Source organism: Aphelocoma coerulescens, chromosome 15 (assembly GCF_041296385.1).
Source record: "Aphelocoma coerulescens isolate FSJ_1873_10779 chromosome 15, UR_Acoe_1.0, whole genome shotgun sequence".
Taxonomy (NCBI): Eukaryota; Metazoa; Chordata; class Aves; order Passeriformes; family Corvidae; genus Aphelocoma; species Aphelocoma coerulescens.
In genome coordinates, this window is record NC_091029.1 from 4,363,420 (window position 1) to 4,384,415 (window position 20,996).

At 48.8% G+C, this 20,996-nt stretch overlaps 3 protein-coding genes across 8 annotated transcripts; 2 read left to right on the top strand and 1 right to left on the bottom strand.

Moving 5' to 3' along the window:
• Positions 1 to 491: 491 nt before the first annotated feature.
• On the top strand, positions 492 to 15,182 carry USP30 (ubiquitin specific peptidase 30). Of its 3 annotated transcripts, none has more exons than XM_069030748.1 (13): positions 492 to 541; positions 967 to 1,076; positions 1,520 to 1,702; positions 2,292 to 2,395; positions 3,692 to 3,790; positions 4,535 to 4,577; positions 4,836 to 4,930; positions 5,653 to 5,712; positions 6,705 to 6,791; positions 7,302 to 7,382; positions 8,174 to 8,393; positions 9,024 to 9,141; positions 10,429 to 13,398. In XM_069030748.1, exons 2-13 carry the CDS (start codon positions 977 to 979, stop codon positions 10,682 to 10,684), a joined length of 1,446 nt encoding a protein of 481 aa, XP_068886849.1. In that variant the 5' UTR covers positions 492 to 541; positions 967 to 976; the 3' UTR covers positions 10,685 to 13,398. The 3 variants fall into 3 exon arrangements, with proteins under 3 accessions (XP_068886849.1, XP_068886848.1, XP_068886850.1); XM_069030747.1 differs by lacking the exon at positions 492 to 541 and adding an exon at positions 562 to 576; XM_069030749.1 differs by lacking the exons at positions 492 to 541; positions 10,429 to 13,398 and adding an exon at positions 15,099 to 15,182 and having other exon boundaries at positions 901 to 1,076.
• On the bottom strand, positions 11,400 to 16,371 carry ALKBH2 (alkB homolog 2, alpha-ketoglutarate dependent dioxygenase). 4 transcript variants are annotated; one of them, XM_069030755.1, is made up of 5 exons: positions 15,994 to 16,371; positions 15,141 to 15,339; positions 14,201 to 14,968; positions 13,839 to 13,950; positions 13,414 to 13,634 (listed from the first exon to the last, which is right to left on the bottom strand). In XM_069030755.1, the coding sequence occupies exons 1-3, from the start codon at positions 16,202 to 16,204 to the stop codon at positions 14,515 to 14,517; spliced, it is 864 nt and encodes a 287-aa protein (XP_068886856.1). In that variant the 5' UTR covers positions 16,205 to 16,371; the 3' UTR covers positions 13,414 to 13,634; positions 13,839 to 13,950; positions 14,201 to 14,514. The 4 variants fall into 4 exon arrangements, with proteins under 4 accessions (XP_068886857.1, XP_068886856.1, XP_068886855.1 ...); XM_069030754.1 differs by having other exon boundaries at positions 14,070 to 14,968; XM_069030756.1 differs by lacking the exon at positions 13,414 to 13,634 and adding an exon at positions 11,400 to 11,863 and having other exon boundaries at positions 13,839 to 14,968.
• A 47-nt stretch (positions 16,372 to 16,418) lies between these two features.
• Positions 16,419 to 20,990, top strand: UNG (uracil DNA glycosylase). Its single transcript, XM_069030751.1, has 7 exons — positions 16,419 to 16,541; positions 17,093 to 17,287; positions 17,355 to 17,450; positions 18,199 to 18,296; positions 18,680 to 18,768; positions 19,099 to 19,277; positions 19,702 to 20,990. Exons 1-7 carry the CDS (start codon positions 16,452 to 16,454, stop codon positions 19,840 to 19,842), a joined length of 888 nt encoding a protein of 295 aa, XP_068886852.1. The 5' UTR covers positions 16,419 to 16,451; the 3' UTR covers positions 19,843 to 20,990.
• The last annotated feature ends 6 nt before the right edge of the window (positions 20,991 to 20,996 follow it).

Below are 20,996 nucleotides of genomic sequence, written 5' to 3' on the forward strand. Positions count from 1 at the left end.
CGTCGCATCCCCAGGGACGGGAAATCCCCAGGGATGGGGAACCCCCGAGGCGGGACCCGCCCCTGCCCCGGGCAGCGGTGCCAAGGCCGGACAACCTTTCCAGCAGGATTTGCCCTCAATATCCCAACTAAACCGCCCCTGGAGCGTGCGGGACTGGAATATCCCACTGTTTTCCCGGAGTTTTCAGCGACGACCCCTCGGGGGCTGTGAGGGCCGGGCAGGGCGGGGATGCGGCCTGTTACACCGGGACCGGCCCGTGACTCGCGGGATGTCACGGCCGGTGTCACGGCCGGTGTCACGGCCGGTGCAGCCCCGCTACCCCCGTTCCAGGCCGCTCGCACCGCCCCGGGCCCGTCCCCCCGGTGTCGCTCCCGGTCCCGCCCCCGCTCCGCCCCCGCCATGGCCGGTCCGCGCCATAACCGGCCCCCCCCGCACCACTTCCGGCGCCTCAGCCCGGCCGGTCCTCGCGCTCCCGCCGTCCCCCCGGCGCCACCCGGCCGCGCGCCCGCGTTCCGGCGCGGCCATGCTGGAGGACGGGCCGGTGCGGCGGCTGCTGCGGGCGGGGGAGGGGGCCAGGTCCGAGGGGAGGGCTCGGCTGTGACGGGAGAGGGTCGGGAGGGACCGGGAAGAGGCTCGGGATGAGCCGGGAGGGGGCCGGCTCTGAGGGGAGGGCGGGCGGGGGGCTCGGGTTGGTCGGGGCGAACCCTTGGGCCGAGCGCTTCCTTTCCCCCTTTCCCTTCTTCCCTCGCTTTCTTCCTTTCCCTTTTCCCTTCCCCTCCTCCCTTTTCCTTTCCTTCTTCCCTGCCCTTTTCCCCCTTGCCTTTTTCCTGCTCCGTTGCCCCCATTCCCTTCTCCCCCTTCCCTTTGCCCTCCCGGTGCCCCGGGAAGGCCGGGGAGCGGCGGCCTCCTGCCGCTTGCTGCAGCTCCGGACCCGCTTCCCGGTTTTTCCCGGTTTTCCCCTTGCAGGCACCGAGCGATGAGGAACTGGGGGGTGCTGGGGGGCGCGGCGGCGGCGCTGGCAGCCGGGATTTACGTCCTGTGGGGCCCCATCACCGGCAGGAAACGGCGCCGGAGAGGTACCGGGGGGAACTGGGGCTGCCGGCACCGGGAACAGCCCCCGGGGGATGTGCTTTATCCCGTTTTTCCAGCTGGGGTTGCTATTTCCCACTGCCAGAGGGCAGGGTTGGGTGGGATTTTGGGAAGGAACTCTTCCCTGGGAGGGTGGGGAGGCTCTGGCACAGCTTCTGTGTGGCTGCCCCATCCCTGGAAGTGTCCAAGGCCACGCTGGATGGGGCTTGGAGCAACCTGGGATAGCAGAAGGTGTGGCGTGGGATGACCTCCAAGTTCCCTTCCAACCCAGCCCATTCTGGGATTCTCTGAAAGATGGGAAAATCAACCAAATCAACAGAAAGAACTCAATTTTCACCCACCTGTAGCACCCTACACAGCATTCCCGCTGACAAACAGGATTTGTTTTGCCTGGACTTTGTGGTGTAAAGTCTTGCAATTCTCTTTGCAGGGCTTGTCCCGGGTCTCCTGAACCTGGGCAACACGTGCTTCATGAATTCCCTGCTCCAGGGCTTGTCCTCCTGCCCCTCCTTCATCAGGTGGCTGGAGGAGTTCACAGCACAGTACAGGACAGAGCAGGAGAAATCCCAGGAGCATCAATACCTGTCAGTCACTTTGCTGCAGCTCCTGAGAGGTACTGAGACATTTTCCTGTTGTGGCAAACCAAGGATGAAATATTTGAGGAGAAATGTTGTCATTTTTAGCCTCTTTTCCCAAAGAAAGAAGCTCATGGGGTTTGTATTCCCTATTTTATTTCCCTCTCTAATTTTCAACCCCATGGCCAAGCTCAACCACCTTCCACAGACTTCTTGAATGCCATAGAATTCAAGACATCTAGAATTCCATAGGGAGAAAAAAAAAAGAATCAGCAAATAATTTAAGCTTTTTTTTTTTTTTTTTTCCCCAAGCTTACCATTTTCCCAAAAATCTGGAATTCAATCCCACTTTGCAAGGTTTTGGATAAAACCATTAAAGATTTTAAGCTTGAGGTGACTCATTTCAGACTTGTCCCTGTGCTAAATTCATCTCTGACACCCTCAAGTGATCCCCTGGCTCTGCCTGGCTTCCCTCACGGGGTTGTTTTTAAAGGAAATCCCTCGGAAGTTCTGCCTTGGGATATTCCTGTGGAAGTGGTTATGAGGGTGGTGGTGCTTTAACCCCATAAACCACCGATTTTTACCCATTTCTGCCTCCTCCTGACACTCCTGCTTTGCCTTCTCCAGCTTTATCCTGCCAGGAGGTGCCAGAGGATGATGTCCTGGATGCCAGCTGCCTGCTGGACGTGCTGAGGATGAACAGGTGGCAGATCTCCTCCTTTGAAGAGCAGGTGAGGGCAGGAATCTGAGAAAAATTCCCACTGTTACCCCTTGGGCAGGGATCCCTCAGACCTGGAGGTGTCAGATCTGAATCCAGCTTCCAGCAAAGTGATGGAAAACATCCATGTGTTGGGAATGGGGCTTTCAGTTGGCTGGGATATTCCTCAGGGAATTCCTGGCTGCTTCCAAATTATTATGTGTAATTATCTTCAGGCTTGGAATGACAGGGCCAGGAATATTAAAGCAGAAGAGATCCAGCCCTAACTTCCCTATGGATAAGGGATTTATGCTCTGCTCCTAATTAGGATTTTCAGTAATCCTAATTATTGGGAATTCTTGTCAGTGTTTCAGTGCACTCCATCAATTATCCCACTCCTAAAATATATTCCAGATTTCCAAGGATAGACTGCAGTTATGGTTCCCTTGAAATTGAGGAAAACAGGGATTTGGGAATTCATTTTGGGGTATTTTTTCTCTCTCCTTGTGAGTTTCTAAGGCCCAGAATGTCTTTAGTGCCTTGTGCTGTTCTGAAGCTTTTGGGCACAGCAAAATATATTCAATATTAATACAAATAATGGAAAATTAGAATATATAATTATTAAAATCAGTTAGAATAACGAATTATAATAGATCATTAGAGCACATTATTATAATAAATTAGAATACATTATTTATTATTATATAATATATTTGTGTTAATATAAATATAATTATAAACATATATAAATTATAGCTATAGATAATTATAAGTATTACTAAATATTATAAATATTAATATAATTAATAAATATAATTAAGAAATACAATTATAGCTATAAATATTAATATATCACTATTAATATAAAATATAATTCGTTGTAATGTAATATAATGATAATTATTCTTGTAATTATATAACATAGTATAGAAGTAGAATAATATATTTATAGAGTTATTTATATATTTTATTGTTCGTTATTACTTATATTTAGTATGTACTTACCTTAATAAATGTAAATATAAATGTAAATATAAATGTAAATATAAATGTAAATGTAAATGCAAATGCAAATATAAATGTAAATGTAAATATAAATGTAAATATAAATGTAAATGTAAATGCAAATGCAAATATAAATGTAAATGAAAATATAAATATAAATACAAATATAAATGCAAATATAAATATTAATACAAATATAAATATAAATATTAATACAAATATAAATATAAATCTCTGAGCTGTAATTTTTCCCGAGTTTCCTGTGGAATTCCAGCCCTCCTGGAATGTTTTTTTGATGGCTCTTGCTTGTGACTCCATTTCCCAGGATGCCCACGAGCTCTTCCATGTCCTGACCTCTTCCCTGGAGGACGAACGGGATCGGCAGCCCCGTGTGACCCATCTGTTTGATGTGCATTCCCTGGAGGTGATCCCATTTATTTCCTTAGCAGAAACTCCTGGAATCTGCCCAGATTCCCCAGTAGAAAGTGTCTGTTCAGGATCTTTGTATTCTGTTCCCAAAGCTGTTCTTTAATCCTTTGTCAGGAACTCACCAATAAGTCAAATTTAAAGAATTCTCGGGTTTTTCCTAAGAAAACATCTTGGTATTTCCAGTGATCCTGCTTTCCTGAGGGGTTTTTGCATCCTTAAATCCATGGAATGTAGGGATTTAAATGAGCACAGAGCAGGAGTCCCTCCAAGCAGTTACTGTGATGTGTAGTTCACACCTGGAAATGGGTTGAAATCTGCAAAATGGGCATTTGTGGAAGAGCTTCATGGAGGTAAAATTTACCTTATCCTCCAGCTTGCTGCTAAACTTGATGCAGATGGAAAAATATCTGGTTTTGCCTATGAAAAATACTTCTAGGTCTAAAATATAGACCAAAAAAATTCCAAAATCTCCTATTTTAGTGCTCTGAGGCAGAGAATTCTGCAGGTTAATGGTTCCTTTTATAAGCAATTGTCAATTATAAATTTGGTTTGTACCAGTTGGTTTTTTTTTTGTTCTTCAAATAGAAAGAGCCTCTGAGATTCCCACAATTTTTCTAATGCCAGAAAAGCCCATTAGGGATGAAATAGGAACACATTTAATACTTCATGTATTAATTGTCTACATTTTTTCTACGTTGCTGAGGTAGAGTAAATGAAATGTTTTTATCTCCCTCTGCAGCAACCAGAAATAACCCAAAAGCAAATAAGCTGCAGGACAAGAGGTAGGATTTGATCCCTTCTGGATATTCTGAATATTCATAGCGTAGTTGTTTTGTTTATTAAGTGGGATAATATTAATTGATCTTTGTACTGAACTGAAATAAAAATCAAGAATGTAAACAAATGCCCTCCATTCATTATTAATCAGTGGGACAATAAAGGTGCTTTGGAGCCATTAATTTTGTTAAAAAGTGTGGGATTGGAGTGCTGAAAGTGGATGGATGGAAAATCCAAGGACAATTCCAACTTTTGTGTTGCAGGATCTCTTCCCCCTGTGTCCAACCACTGGAAATCCCAGCACCCTTTCCATGGAAGGCTGACCAGCAACATGGTTTGCAAACACTGTGAGCACCAGGTATGAGAAGAGATCATATTTTATATCATTATTAATATCTGTGCAATGTGAGGAGGGATATCCAACCCTCAGAGTGCATCCTGGAACCACCATCCCTGATTTCTGATCATGGATCAAGCTCCAGAGCTTTGCAGGACTCAACAGCTCAGGGCTGTTCATTTTCCAGGTGTTTATTGTGGTGGTGAACAAGGATTTATCCCTAAATAGACTGAAAAAAAAATCCATGTGATGCACTCTGGGTGGGTAACAGCTGTCTCATCAAACAGAATAATAGATGTTTTATTCTATTATTGAATTAACAGTTAATTAATTAATAATATCACCTGAAAAAACCACTCACGTGGGTGAGTTTAGGACTCGCTGCTCATTCAGCACATTTTTCAAAGGCACTTTAAGTCCAGTTATCCCAAGTAAGGAGATGAAGATAACCTGGACAAAGGGAAAAAATACAGAAAAGAAAAAAACCCCATTTATAGATCAAACCAAGAGAACATTTGCATTTTACTGCCCAAAACCTTGCAAACAAATTGGAGCGAGCAGGAAGAGGCCGAGCAGAACATTCCTGCTGTTCCCTGGCACTGTGCTTGGGAAACTGGGAGGGTTTGGATCCTGTTCCACCAGGGAATTGTGGCCAGCACGGGGCATAGGCTCATCTTGGGAGAGTTGGGTTGGATTTGTTTTGGGACTGACATAAACTCAGGCTCTGGAATGTTCTCTTGCAGAGCCCTGTGAGGTTCGACACCTTCGACAGCCTCTCCCTGAGCATTCCAGCGGCTGTGTGGGTACGTATCCCCCTGCTCCCTGATGCTGCCACCTTGGCTCTGCCTTCCCAGGGCCTTTCTCAGGTGCAGAGGACATTCAGAGCTCCTTTAGGAGTTGATTTCCCTGCTCTTTTATAATCCTGTGCTGCTGCAGGACCTTCTCCCTAATGGGTGGTGCAAGGTTCTGATGAGTCCAACAAACACCACTTGATGACCCCACCGGAGTTTTTCTGCTTCTCCTGGTGGAGGATTTGGTCTTTTCTGTGGAATTTGAAGAGCCCAGATCATATCCCAAGGGCTGCTCTCCCCCTGGCAGGTCACACCTTACCCCATCCAGGCTTTTCCATCGGGTGATTTCAAGTGGGAATTGTTTCCATTTCTTTCTGCCTCTGAAAAACTTCAAATGACAAAACATTGTGGATTTTTGGGGCAATATTTGCAGGGTATTTTTGGACTGTGAGAGTTTGTTATTTCGTGTCTGGTGGTGATTTCTTTCCACAGCTACTGGTACTCATGGAAATGGTGATTCCTACTTGCAGAGTAGCCAGGATTGGGATCTGGACACATCTTCTGCTCTTTGTCTTTTGTTTTATCCAATCCTTGGCAGGGCAGGATATGAGGAAGGGCAGGAAGGAGGCCTAAATTCCATTAAAAGCTGTATTTCTCCTATGGAGAGGGTCAGAGAGCATAAAGTGACCCCTGAAATGCTGGAACTCGAGAAAAATAGGAACAGGACAGGAATCTGTGCTTTAAAAGCCCACTGAAGGACTCTCACAGGGAGTCACAGGTATTGTTATCAACAGGCTGCAAAGTTTTCCATGTTTAATCCAGGCTAAGGGAGAATCCCCCCAGTTCCATGATCACCCAAAGCCATTTAGTCAGTTCTTTCAAGAAATAAACCTGCACTTCTGTCGTTTTTCTACGGAAGGGATGATTAAAAATCCTTTCCCCAAAATCCAGTGGAATGCACCCCAAAATTCCTGCAAATAATTCTGGCTTTTCTTGGCACTCAGGGTCGTCCCATGACACTGGACCATTGTCTCCATCACTTCATCTCCTCGGAGTCTGTGAAGGATGTTGTGTGTGACAACTGCACCAGAGTAGGTCACTTCAATTCCTGCCACTTCAATTCCTGCCACTTCAATTCCTGCCACTTCAATTCCTGTCACCTCCCTGCTCAGTTTTGAGCCTGCTGACACAATCCTGGCTTCACTTCCCAACTCCTTTTTCTTCAGGACTTGGGGAAAGCCTCTGGGATTTCAGATATTTAACAAGGAGTTCTTATCTCACAGAATATTTGAGGCTTTACTTACTCCTACTGTTACCAAATCTACAAATATTTAATTCTGTAGTTACTAGGTATGACCAGGGATCTTTTTTTTTTTTGCTCTGGTATTGTTTAAAAATCAACAGAAAAGGCAAATGAGTGCAGTTCTGAGTGAGTGGAATTCTGTAAATGCTCATTTCTGCTTGATTTTGGTTTAGAATTCTGATCCTTTAGGACAGGCCAGGAATTCTGAAGGTGAAATTCATGCCCTGAGTATATTCTAAACAGACAATTGCTCCTGTCTGCAGGTGCCTTCATTTTTTTTTTTCCCTTCTGATTCCAGATCCAGGCAGAAGGAATTCTGAATGGACAGAGCATAGAAAACCAGAGAACAACATTTGTTAAGCAATTAAAGTTAGGAAAGGTGAGGCAAAGAAACCCCTCCAAATCTGCTAAATCCTGTCACACAGTAACTTCTCTCTTTGATCTGGTTGTGTCCACTTTTTGCTGTTAGACCACAAACGTTCTACTTTTCAAAGTAAACTCATCTGGCAAATATTTGTGGGCATTGAGGCCTCAACTCAGCAAAGCATCAAACATTAAACACTTGAAGAATGTGAATATTCTTCTGTTGTTTAGTAAACCACTTAAATGTCAGTTTGGATCAGTGGCATTTCTTTTATTTTACATTAATTCCTTGGAATTCCTAATTCCCATAAATGGATCTATGTTTACAGGGTTTGTAGCACCTTTAGCAATTCCACATTTCAGGGAAATTGAAGTATTCCAAATACAGCTGGTGAATAAACATCAGGTGGGATTTCTGTGAGAAAACACGGGGTTTTTTTGCTCTCTAATCCTGTCATGCAGAGGCCAGCAGGGCACTGGTGGGTAATTAGGAGCCTCAGGTGCTAATAATAATAATAATAATAATAATAATAATAATAATGATGATGATGATGATGTACTTCTTGCTACAGCAAAGATTTTAAATTTCAGCTCTTTATAACACTTGATGGTTTTGGTTTTCCCCTGTGTAAAGCCATTAATTCTTGGGAATTAGGAAATAGCAGGAATCCCACAAGAGTTACTGTCCTGCTTTAGGGACACTGTTGCCACTGAGCTTACACAGAGATAAAGGCAATGCATTTCCTTATTCCCTGGACTCACCACCTGTTTCTTTCCTTGAAAAATTTGAATTCTCCTTTCCTGAAGCTGCCCCAGTGTTTGTGCATCCACCTGCAAAGGCTGAGCTGGTCAAACCAAGGCACTCCCCTGAAGAGACACGAACACGTCCAGTTCAACGAATTCCTGGTCATGGACATCTACAAATATCGGGTTCCTGGTCCCAAATCCAGCCAGGAGCAGCTCAGCCAGAAAAACTCCGAGGAGACAACACCTGGAACAAAGGATGGGAGAGCAGGGAAACCTTCAGGTACCTCCTTTGCCAATAAAATAGATCAGCTCTTTCTGCATTTCAGGGATCAAACGTTGCTCTGCAGAATCAACCCATCAGCAGCATCTTGATGTGGGGCTCTGCAAAGAGGACAGAAATCTCTTTCCCATTCCCAAATTTACAGTTCAGTTTGGATAATTTCGTTTTGATCCTACTAAATATATATCTATATAAAGAAAAATTATAAAGCACAGCACAGAATTCCCATCTTTTATGTCCAGAGGAGTGTTGAACTTGGGATGTCCCAGGGTTTTTCTTGTTAGGGATCTCTTCCAAGGCTTCAGGACAAGCAGAGAAGGAATACTGGGAATGGTGAATTCTTGAAAAACAGTTGGAAGATCCACCTGTAGGAGGTCTGTCCTCAGGCACCTCAATATTCCTTTAGCTGGGATTTTGGACACAATGGGAATTTTCATATTTGCCATGTAAAACCAGTTTGGATCCGATATCCATTGCCTGGGGATATTCCAGCCCTCTGGATCTGTGTAATGAATTAAAATCAACAAAATACCTTCAGTATCCCATGGTGAGAGGCACTGCAGGAGCAGGGCTGCTGTTCTTAGCAACAGCATTAAAGTTAAACCCCTGAATTTCTCCTTCCTCTGGCAGATGCAGAACAACCAGCTGGTACCAAACCTCTCTTCATGAATGGTGCCTCCTCTTCCTCCTCCTCCTCCTTTTTAATGTCCCCAGGAACTTTCCCACTTGCTGCATTCCCTGAGTGCAGGTAAGTTAAGAGATTTTGACCCTCTCCCTTCACTTCTGTCCTTCAAATCGTCTCCCTTTCTTCTGTCCTTGTCCTGAGGCTGCCCAGGCACAGCATGTAACCTTTGTCCCACCTCCTGTGCTCATCTCTTGGGTGATTTTTAGTCCTGGGTGAGGGAGTAGAGCAAGTTACAAGCAAAACTCAAAATCTCCTTCCTCTGGTTCATGGTGCAGTAAATCCTCCTGAACAGCCATAATGCCATTGCTGCTGCTTTCCTCTATGCCTTCTTTTCCTTCATTTTAAAATAGTTGTAAGAAACCCACAGATTTTCTTTTTTTTCTCAGACATTTTTGATTTCAGTTGCACCTGCCATGATTCCACTTGGTAAATCACCCTTGGGGCTTCTGCTGATAATCCTTTTCCATGGAATGCCAGAATGGTTTGGCTTGGTAGGGAACTCAGGGACCATCCAGTCCAGTCCCCTTGCCAAGGGCAGGGACACCTTCCTCTATCCCAGGTCGCATCCAGCCTGTCCTTGAGTACTTGCAGGGATGGCACAGAATGGTTTGGGTTGGAAGGAGGACTTGGAGATCATCCACCTTCCAGTATCCCAGGTTGCTCCCAGCCTGTCCTTGAGTACTTGCAGGGATGGCACAGAATGGTTTGGGTTGGAAGGAGAACTTGGAGATCATCCACCTTCCAGTATCCCAGGTTGCTCCCAGCCTGTCCTTGAGTACTTGCAGGGATGGCACAGAATGGTTTGGGTTGGAAGGAGAACTTGGAGATCATCCACCTTCCAGTATCCCCGGTTGCTCCCAGCCTGTCCTTGAGTACTTGCAGGGATGGCACAGAATGGTTTGGGTTGGAAGGAGAACTTGGAGATCATCCACCTTCCAGTATCCCAGGTTGCTCCCAGCCTGTCCTTGAGTACTTGCAGGGATGGCACAGAATGGTTTGGGTTGGAAGGAGAACTTGGAGATCATCCACCTTCCACTATCCCAGGTTGCTCCAACCTCCATCCAGCCTAGCCTTGGGACATTTCCAAGGATGGAGCAGCACAGCAGTTGATCCCAGAATTCTGGTTTGGGTTGGAAGGGAACTTACACATCACCCCATCCCACCACTTGCCATGGGCAGGCACACCTTCCACTAGCCCAGATCGCTCCAACCTTGAACATTCCAGGGACGGAGCTTCCGTTCCCCTCAGGGAACCACCCCCTTTGCTCCAGGGAGGACTTGTGGCTGCTCCTGCTCTGTCTGTGTGTGTGTGTGTGTGTGCATGCCCAGGCTGAGCCCGTGTCCCCGCAGGGCCCCGCTGTACCTGTACCGGCTGATGGCCGTGGTGGTGCACCACGGGGACATGCACTCGGGACACTTCGTCACCTTCCGGCGCGCGCCGGGCGCCCGCAGCAGCAGCAGCAGCAGCAGCAGCCAGTGGCTCTGGATCTCGGATGAATCCGTGCGCAGGGCCAGCCTGCACGAGGTGCTGGCTGCCAGTGCCTACCTGCTGTTCTACGAGCGTGTGCACGGCCGGGCCCAGCCCCAGAGCCCGGCCCAGGACTGAGGCAGCAGCGCTGGGATCATCCCGAGCCCGTGGATTGAGCCTCTTTGTTATGCAAACCTCCCCTCCTCCCCCCCCATCCGGGATCACTTCCCTTCGGCAATGGTTGGGAATTGTGGTTTGTACCCTAAGTTCTGCAGCCCCAGGTGTGTGTTGAGAAGCGTTTTTCTGCCTTGTCCCAAGGCTCTATTCCATATCCTGACACGGCGCTTTTCCCAGGGAGATGCTTTATCCCACACATTTCACTTCCCAAGGGGGAGCCCTGCAAAGGGTTGATGTCAAGCTGCTGTTGAAGAGCCCCTTCCCATCCCAATCCCTCCCCTGGCACCTCTCCATTAGGCACCAGCCCCTCCAGGTTCCTTTCCCTGTGGCAATGGCTGGGAACTGTGTTTTGTACCCACATTCCCAGAGCTGTTCCTATGCCTTTGTCTGTCAGGCAGGGATTTTATCCCGAGGCTCTATTCCCAGTGTTTCCCAGTGGGGAGCCCTGGGAGGGGGCAATGGGAAGCTGCTGTTGGCAATGATTTAAGACACAAAGTGCCTTGAGCTTCCCTGAACAGCTGCATTGCCACTGGCCCAGCCCTCTGCATGCCCACTGTGCCCTGGGAATGCCTCACAACCATGGGATGAACTCATGGGATCACATTTCTCCTGACCTATCAAGTAAAGGCATCTCCACAAACAGCCAAGATCCAAAAGATTTTCCCTGTTCACACGATTTTCCTACTACTTTAATTCTTTATAAAGCCCTTCTCCTGATTTAAAATGCAGTTTGCTTTATCCAGGAGATAGTTTTGTATCTATTAAGAGCTGAAACCTTAATTTATTGCTCCATACCTTTGGAATGTAGCTGGAATCAGCACATGGAAGTGTTTGCTAGTGCTCAGTGTTGTCATTTCCTTCAGCACTGTTGGATTAATTGTTTTGTAGCATCAACTACAACTTTTAATGCTGTGATTTCCAAGCTGCTGTAATTGTTCTAGACTTGCCCTTCCCATTTTCTTGCTGGAATCTGCCATTCCCAGCATTGGGATCCACGCTCCTGGCTTGCAGCTGAGCTGTAGAGCAGCCCCTGGCCTTGTTGAATGGAATATAAACATCAGGGCCAGGACTGCTGGGCACTTCCTGGTGTCATGAAGAAATCTGGGAATCCTGGTGTCACTGCATCAGCTCCAGGCTGCCCTGTAAATAGAAATAAGGGGAATTCTGCTGCTCTGGATTGTTTGATGTGCAAAAGTAAAATCCCAAACAAAGCACAGAGGGAGAAGCAGCAAAAATCCTCCTTTCAAAACCTGCTTTTAAATGACCAGGAATTAAATATGTAGGTTGTTTTTAGCTCTTTTCTGTCCTTGTAAGCTTGGAGGAGAAAATCCTTCATCAGACAAGCTTTCTTTTTCAGTGTGAAGTTTTCAAATAACAACTGTCTTAAATAGTTTTGGGTTTTTTTTGGGCAACTTTGTACCTCATGAATTCATAGTGCTGCCCAAAGCTCGGGGGTGTTCACACTTCCTCAGGAGAGGCTCCAAACCAGCCAAAGCAGGAGTGGTCAAATGGGTGGATATGCAAAATTATTGACACAACTCATCATTCCAGAGTCTGGAGCACAATTCCTGCTCCAGGTAATGTACATAAATACATGTACATAGTACATAAATACTGAGAAATCCACTGCTGGACTGGCTCCTGGTTCCTGGCTGTGCTGCACGAGCAGTAGCTTGGTTTTAACCTGTTTTAAGTTATAGAAAAACCAAGAAAACAAACCAACAAAAACCGTTGAAGGATGCAAAATGCCAAAAATTTGCTCTGGCCATGGAAGGGAGAGCTGAGAGCTGGAGAAGGAGGCAGCCCTCCCTACTGGCAGCACTGGGGGTCATCTAAAACCATCACTCCAGCAGATCTGCCCCTGTACCTCAGAACTGAAACCAGTGCCAGCAGTGGGTGTCCTGCATTATCCATGCTCAGTGCTCTGCTTAGAGGTTTTTCCTGGATTTGGGAGTTCAGCTGAGCAGCCCCTTGGTTTAGCTGTGCTGGAGGAGGGGCAGAGGACACGCACACTATGGACTGTCAGAGAGCTGGGACAGGGACAAAGTCACCTCTTCCTGCACAGCCAGCAGATTCTCTTTTGCCAAGAGCTGTTTCCTTGGGCTGTGGATTGACTCTGGATCTCCCTCAAGGGCTATCAAGGGGAGGGTTGAGCCTTTGTTGTGGCTCTGCCTGGTGGGCAGGAGTGGATGGACTCGGCTTAACCCTCAGGTGAGGAAGGGAGCAAAGCCCAGCACCTCAGTCCTGATCCTGAGCTGTGCCAGATCCTCCCAAGCCCCTGTGAGCATCAGATCTGTGCAGGGCTTTGGGAGCTCATCCTCTCCTCTGGAGGTCACTGGGATCTGTTTTCCAGCCAACCACACCTGTGGAGGTCAGTGGGATTTGTGCAGGTGTTTGGGAGCCAACCCTCCCCTTTGGAGGTCCCAGGGCTCTGTGTTTGCCAGCCAAGCCTCCCCTTTGGAAGCCACTGGGATCTGTCTTTCCAGAGGTCACAGAGCTCTGTGTTTTACAGCCAAGCCTCACCTTTGGAGGTCACTGGGATCTGTTTTCCAGCCAAACCTCCCCTCTGAAGGTCCCAGGGCTCCGTGCAGGCACAAGGCTCAAACTTGTTACTTGTCCCTCCCAAGCTGCCATGGTGAAGATGTTAATAAACTGTAAAGAATTAAGAGCTCCAAGATGACATCTCCATGTTTGGATTATTCTAGTCTTATTTTGTGTGTTAATTTAACGATGTCTGTTCCAGTCCAAGCACTGCACTGCTGTTGGAAGTTGCTTTTTTCACTTCAGGGTATTTTTGTAACTGTACAGTAGCAATAAAAGAACAAACTTGGTAGAAAAATCAGTTGTGGGAATGTCTTGAAACAAACACCAAGCTGGGAGCCAAAGGGGTTCAAACAACACTTCACAAGCCCTGGATAAGAAGGATTTTCTGCAGGAGCTCTTCATGCTCCACAGAGCATCTCAGAGTGGCAGAGGGTGGGAAGTACCAACTCCAAATTGTCTGCACAGGCCTTCATTCCATAGGAAAAATGGACCCACCTCTGAAGGCCAGAGCCCAGCACTAATTCCAGTGGCTGCAGCCAGGATTTGGTTCCCATTCTCACTCAGAACTTACCATTCCTTGATGCCTCAAGATCTCTTGGTGACTGGACAGAATTCCCTCATTTCAGCAGGATTCGCTGTGGCTGTGGGGGCGTGATGGCTTTCAGGAAGTCACGATGGGATCCCTAGGGATAATTATTGAGGAAAATGTCACTCTCAGAGTGACAGCCTTCCAGTGGAAATGGGACAACCCAGTTCTCCCCCACAAGGGCATTTTTTGCTGCCTGTTTTTTGTACAAAGGACCTGAGGAAGGAAAAATCTTGTGCTTCCTCCTGCAAGAACAGCCTCCCCCAAGAGCAGAGGAGTATCAAGCAGAGAGGAGTCACAGTGACTCAAACACTCATCCAGCCACGCTGCACTCCCTGTCCTCACACCTCAGCACTCCCCTTCTCCATGTCAGGCTCATTAGTGCTTTATTTCAATTAAAACCCAAGCAAACCAGAGCTCATTGACAGAAAGTGCCACCTGTAGAGTATCAGCTTTAAATGACCACAGCTTGTGGCTCACAGTGTTTATAAACTGCTGCCTCCAGCCTGTGGAGGATTTTCATCTTGGAACATTGCTTAGACTAAGATCAGCTGAGAACAAACTTCCTCCTGAGCAAAACAAGGGTAGCAATGACCAAAACCAGGGATCAGCAGGACCAGAGCAACATCTCCCAGGGTAAAAATCCTTCTTGCCTTTGAGATCAGCGGTCACAAGCTCTAGCAGCAAAGTTACCAAACCTCTCCTGTCCGTTTGCTCCTCCAGTCCCTTGGCTCACCACAGGGGAATCCACATTTCCAGCAGGAACTAAAGCTTCACTTTTCAAAGGCCCTGATTGATGAACATTTCCCTGCTTGACCATGGGCAGGATTTTCCTGAAGGTGAGGTTGACCCTTGGGGCCAGCACCCTCCTGCGTGGGGGCAGGCTGTGGTACCAGTGCAGGTTGGTGGGGTGCTTCATGAGGAGCAGGCTGCCGTGGGCCAGCTGCAGGGTGATCCTCCCTGTGCCCGCCATTCCTCCCTTCCCGCGGTGATCCCGGTGCCGGAACACGAAATCCCGGCAGGCTCCGAAGGACACGGAGGCGATGGGGCTGTGGGGAACCAGCTCCTTCTCGTCATCCCGGTGCTCCCCGATGTGGTCCAGGCCGTCTTTGTACCTGTGCACACAACTCTGTTAATTACTACCGTTAATTACTTACCAGTAATACAATATAATGAGTTATTTACTAATTAAATTAACTCCTCAGCAATTGGCCAAATGCTGCAGAAGCTTTTGTTTTGTTTCAGTTGAAGGATAAGGTGCTTGGTGCCACTGGAAAGGGGCTGTACCTGTTGATGAGGACGAAGTTAAAGGTGTGCCCTGTTTCCGAGGTGACGCGCTCCCGGATCCGGGTCAGCACCGGGATCCACGGCTTAGGATGGAATGTGACCCCTGAGTAAGTGTAGGACAAGCCAGGGTCTCCGTAGGTGACCTTTTTCCTGGGAATCTTGTGCCACGTGCCAAATACGTGCAGCTTTGTCAAGTCGTCTGTTTAAACAAGGCAGGGGAAGGATCAAACCCGGCTCTGTATTGTCTCTGCACAGCCCAACATTCTCCTGGATCTGCAGCTTCTGGGAATGTCCAGACAACAGGGATGGGGGTGCTCATGTTAACCCAAAAGCTGGCATCCCTGCTGCCGGTGTTTCTGTCCCAGCAAAGCTGGACACTGCCTTGTTATCCCCCTCGAATGGGGTGAACAGGACCAGCACCCCCATCACATTCCTCATTTCTGCATCTCCAACAAATTCCAGTCGCCACTCCGGGATTATCCCTTGACAAACACTTCCAGCTGAGCAAAACCAACCCTGCAGGGCCAGACCTGTGTTCTTGGCTTCTCAGTGCCACGTTATGCAAACACCAGGTGGCTGCAGAAACCTCCCAGTGCCTGGCCAGCTGTGCCCAGGCCCTGGGAATTGCTTGGGACTCACCTGGGTGGGCTGGGCAGGGAAATGCTTCACTGGGAAGGGGTAAGGAGGATATGGAGGGGAACAGAGCTGGACACAGAAAGGTTGAGGTTGGAAGGGACCAGAGCGGGTCATCCAGGCCACCCTCCTGCCCAAGCAGGATCTCCAAGAGCATTGTCCAGGCCCTTTGGGAGGCCTCCGGAGCCTCCCTGGACAGCCTCACAGGGCAGGAATATACCTTCGAAATACTCCACCTCCTTCTCCAGCTCCTGGAAGATCTCGTCCGCCTCAGCCTTGCCGAAGAGGATGCGGTAATCACAGCTGAGCCCCTCGGCGCGGATCTCCCGTGGGAGGGGCCGCCCCGGGCCGGGCTCCTCCAGCCGCGGCCTCTTCCCGCCGCCGCCATCCCCCGCCTGTCCCCGGGGCAGTTTCACCACGAATCTGTCCATGGGCGGACCCGGGACCGGCAGCGATGCCCGAAGGAGAGACGGGGACAGCGGAAACCGCGATCCCGCGGGAAACGGGAGCGCGCACGGGGGATGGCCGCGCGCAAAGCCGCGCCCCCTCCCCAGCTGGCCACGCCCCCGGCGCACGCGCGCGGTTTTGGCGCCAAATCCGAGTCCCAACCCCACCCCCGCGCCGCTGCCGCCCCTCACTCACCACGGTCTGTCTGCTCCGCTCCGCTCCGCCGCAGCCATGATCGGGCAGAAGACGCTGCACTCCTTCTTCAGCCCCGTGCCGGCCAAGAAGCGCGGCCGCTCCCCGGAGCCAGGCGGCGATTCTGAGGTGGGGAGCGGGGGGCTGAGGGAGCCGGCGGCCTGGGAGGAGAGGGAGGAGAGGGGTCTGGTGGCGGCGCGTGCGTGTCTGGCTCTGTGTGTGCGAGGGGGCCTGGGGGTCCTGGCGGCCTTTTCTGAGGGGAATTGGTGGGGGGGTGAGGGGGGCGGCACCATTTCCAAATTCCCGCTCGGCTCCATGCGTGGCTGAGCTGTCAATCAAGCGGCCACGCTCCGCTGCCGCCCAATGGGCGCTGAGGCCCTGCGTGACGTCACAGTTGCTAGGTAGAAACCTCTCCTCCAGCCGCGGCGAGCCAATAGGGAGCAGCAGGCTTTCTCCAGCTGGCCAATAGCGAGCGGGCATTTGCGCTCCCGCCTGTGGGCGGGGCCGGCGCGGCGGCCAATGGGGGCGCGCTGGGTGTTTTGCCGCGCAACCGCCGCGTGCGGCGCGGCCGCCCCTCGGGCGGGGCCTGGCCCGCCATGGCCGTGCTGCTCCAGGGCCTCGGGCTGCGCCCGCTGCGCTTTGGCATCGCCCGCAGCCTCCTCCCTGCCCGCTGCTTCCAGGTGAACGCCGTCAAGAAGGCGAAGGAGGCCGGGGATGAGGCGAGCCAGGCGCTGAGCGCGGAGCAGCAGGAGCGCATCCGCAAGAACAAGGAGGCGGCGCGGCAGCTGCTGGCGCAGCGGAACGTGCCCCCGGGCTTCGGCGAGAGCTGGCGGCGGCAGCTGGCCGCGGAGTTCTCCAAGCCCTACTTCGTGGAGGTGAGCAGCATTCCCCGATCCCCCCCCGCCCACCCGAGCGGCCGCTGAGCCCCCGCTGCCCCCGCAGCTCATGGCGTTCGTGGCCGAGGAGAGGAAGCGCTACACGGTGTATCCGCCCCCCGAGCAGGTCTTCACCTGGACGCAGATGTGCGACATCTGGGATGTGAGTAGAGCTGCAGTGGGGGTCTTTTAGCTGCTCCGGGGAGTTTGAAACCCTGAAGGTGCAGGGTGGGTGCACAGACACGTTCCTTCAGTGTTTGGTCCCTTAAGCTTGGATCCCGTGGGATGAGGATGCTGGTTTTTTGCTCACCTAACTCATAAATGCAGCCTTACCTTTCATGTCTGATACCAAACCGTGCTTTTATTGTTTTACTACCCTCACAAGCCACAGAACTTCCTCTGATCCTTTTGATCTTCTTTTCTGGCTAGCTTAACCTAGTTCATAGCTTTTTGATCTTGAACATCTGTTGTTTTTTAATTGATCAGTAACAGACTCCAGTTGAAGCAAAAAAAGACAGTATAAGGTAATGTCATTGCCAATAAAACATCTCAAAAATATCACAGCAAGTGTGGCATAAAACTGAAATGGGATGAAACCTGTTTGGAAAATAACAAGGTGGTTTTTTGTGACTGTGTAGATGTTGATCATCTGCACTCAAATTCTATTAGTTGTACTCATAATTTTGACAGCAAAGCTGTAGGGATGTTAATCCATAGTGTTAGGGGGGCTCTGTGCTCTTTCTCAGTGAGATGTCTGGGATTTAACTTCAGTTTCTTGGAGGGGTTGGGTTGGGTTTGTGGTTTTTTTGGTCTCTGTTTTAGGATAAAGCTCATTTATAATCCTTTTATTCTCCCACTCTCTGGGGAATAATATTGATTCCAGTTCAGTGCTAACCAAGGTCTGCTTTCAGGTAAAGGTTGTCATTTTGGGACAAGATCCATACCATGGACCTAAACAAGCTCATGGGCTGTGTTTCAGTGTCCAGAAGCCTGTTCCACCTCCCCCGAGGTAGGAAAATTTGTAAAATCCCTTTTGTTCCTTATTTGTTTGCAGTTCTGTGTTGCTCAGGGCTGGGAGCCAGAAAATTGATGTGAAGTGGTTTGCAGCTACTTAAATTTGAGTTCTGCATTGCCTGGAAAAAAAAAATCACTGCAAGATATGGATAATTCTGTGTAGTTTTGGTGATATTCTGGATGTAAATTTTAATTTCCAGTCTCATTAAAGCTTCCAGACAGACAGACACAGGCTTTGCTGCCCTGCCTCTACAAATGGCTTTATTATCTTAAATAATAAGGTTAAAATCAATGCTCTTCTTGCCTGGTTAGAGCAATAAGTGCTCCTTGCTCTTGGCATATTAAAAATCTTCTGCTGGCTTGGTTTAAATTTTCCAGCTTGGAAAATATTTACAAGGAGCTCTCCGAGGACATTGAGGACTTCACCCACCCTGGCCATGGGGACCTGACGGGCTGGGCCAAGCAAGGTGAGCTCAGAGACACTCAGTGATGTGGAGCAGAAAAGAATCTTACCTAAAAAAACAGCCCTGTGGTTGGAAATAATCCACCTGTAGGAGAGAAAATCACTTCTCAGTGAAATGAAAATCTTGAAATGAAAATCTGCTTCATCAACAGGAAAAAAAAGCTGTTTGAATGCCAAAATCCCAGAATGGTTTGGGTTGGAAAGGAGCTTAAAGTTCATCCAAGGGACACCTTCCCCTATCCCAGGTTGCTCAGAGCTCCATCCAGCCTGGCCTTGGGCATTCCAGGGATGGGTTAACCCTTGTTTCACCCTCTGGATGTGGTTTGTTTGCCAGGAGTGCTCCTGCTCAACGCGGTGCTCACGGTTCGGGCTCACCAGGCCACGTCCCACAAGGAGAGGGGCTGGGAGCAGTTCACGGATGTCGTGGTGTCCTGGCTCAACAAGAACCTGCACGGGGTGGTCTTCATGCTGTGGGGAGCCTATGCCCAGAGGAAAGGCAGCTCCATCGACAGGGTACACCTCCTTTTCCTCAGCCCTTCCCTCTCCCTGATTTTCCCTCAGTTTGGTGGACACTAGAGGGCACTTCCCTTACGGAATTGGGAATTTTTCCTGAGTTCTGCTTCTGCTGCAGCTTAGCCTTTGCCAGAGTTAAGCAAGAGAAGTGGAGCAAGTGTAAGCCCTGTCTCACAAGGACAGAGCTGTTTTTCCTAGGATCATGAATCAATGTGAAATGTGCTGGTGGGATGACAGCAGTTGGGAAATGCTGGGGCATTTATGTCTTTGCTTAGTAGGACAGAAGTCTTGGTCCTTGTGGCTGGTTCTTTGGGGCTCAGGCTGGTGCAGGAGGAGGAGGAACAGGGGTAAATCACACCTGCCCTGGAGCAGGAACAGCCAAAACCCTGCAAATCTCACAAGTGGTTTCCTCTGCCATTCCCAGAAGCGTCACCACGTCCTGCAGACGGTTCATCCCTCGCCCCTCTCTGTCAACAGAGGGTTTTTTGGCTGCCGGCACTTCTCCAAGACAAATGAATTCCTCAAGAAATCTGGGAAGAAGCCCATCGACTGGAAAGCACTCTGAGCTGGGGCTGAGGCTGGGGAGCAGCCCCTGGGTCAGGGGTTGGGGCATTCCTGAGAAACTCCTGCTGACCTGAGAATTGCTCTTTGGGTGTTCTCAATGAACAAGTGACCGAACTTGCAGAGATGGTTCTATTTCTGTTTTAAACGTTTATTTTTCAAGAGGATGTTGGAGTGTTTGATGGACAGCTCTGCTGCTGGAACAGATCTTGGCCTGGTTTGAAGCAAAACCCCAAACACCAGAGTTCTGTATTAATTTGTGGTCATTGTTGCAATGGGAATAGATTTTAAGACTCTGGTGAAGGGATGTCAGTTCTTACTGAGCTGCTCAGCTTTTGTACATGCCCTGCTGCCTCCTTCCCATGCAAACCTAGGTTTCCTGTTTAGGGGGAGTGGAGCTGACTCCATGGGAGGAAAAGGCTTTTGGTTTTAGCTTTTTGCTACAGATTTATTACAAAAATGGCTTCTTGAGGCCATAAAGAAAATACACGGTCAGTAGTGTTGCTTGGTGTGTCCATGATTTCAAGATTTTTGGGATAAATCCTCCCAGCAGTCAAGGGGAGGCTGTGACCAAGAGCCTTGGTCAAGCTTTTGGATTTTTTGTCGGCATTTATAGAGGAAAATCAAAAAGTTTTAGGTTCTTCCTGGGTGTGTAATCACCTGGATGACAGGTGAGCTGTGCTGACCATGGACCTGGGGGTACTTGCTGATGGCAGCAGCGAAGGTTTGTTCATCAGCATCTCCCAATTCATGGACTGATAGCTGACAATTACTTCTGATCTTTTTAAGATCTTGAAAGAGGGAACTTTGTGCTTTGCCACCTTGGGAGCAAATTAAAGTTTCCACCTCCTGTTGGCAATAACTGTTAGGACTTCCAAGAGGAAGAGGTTTTGGGCTTCATACTCCTGGGTTTCCAGCCCATCTTTGACTTTAATTCCTTTAGTGGAAGTGAAGTGCCCTGTTTTTTTTGGAAATTACACCAGTTTTTATAGAATATCCTTGTAACCCTTCCTCTGTGTTCTCTCTGAGGTAACACTATCACCAGTGGCGTTTACACTGTCTGTGGCCTTGCTGTATAGGCTGTTTGCTTGTTTTTTGTTTTTTTTTTTTTTTCCCTAGTGTGTTTTTTTTAAATAAAAATTACTTTGTTTACGTGAT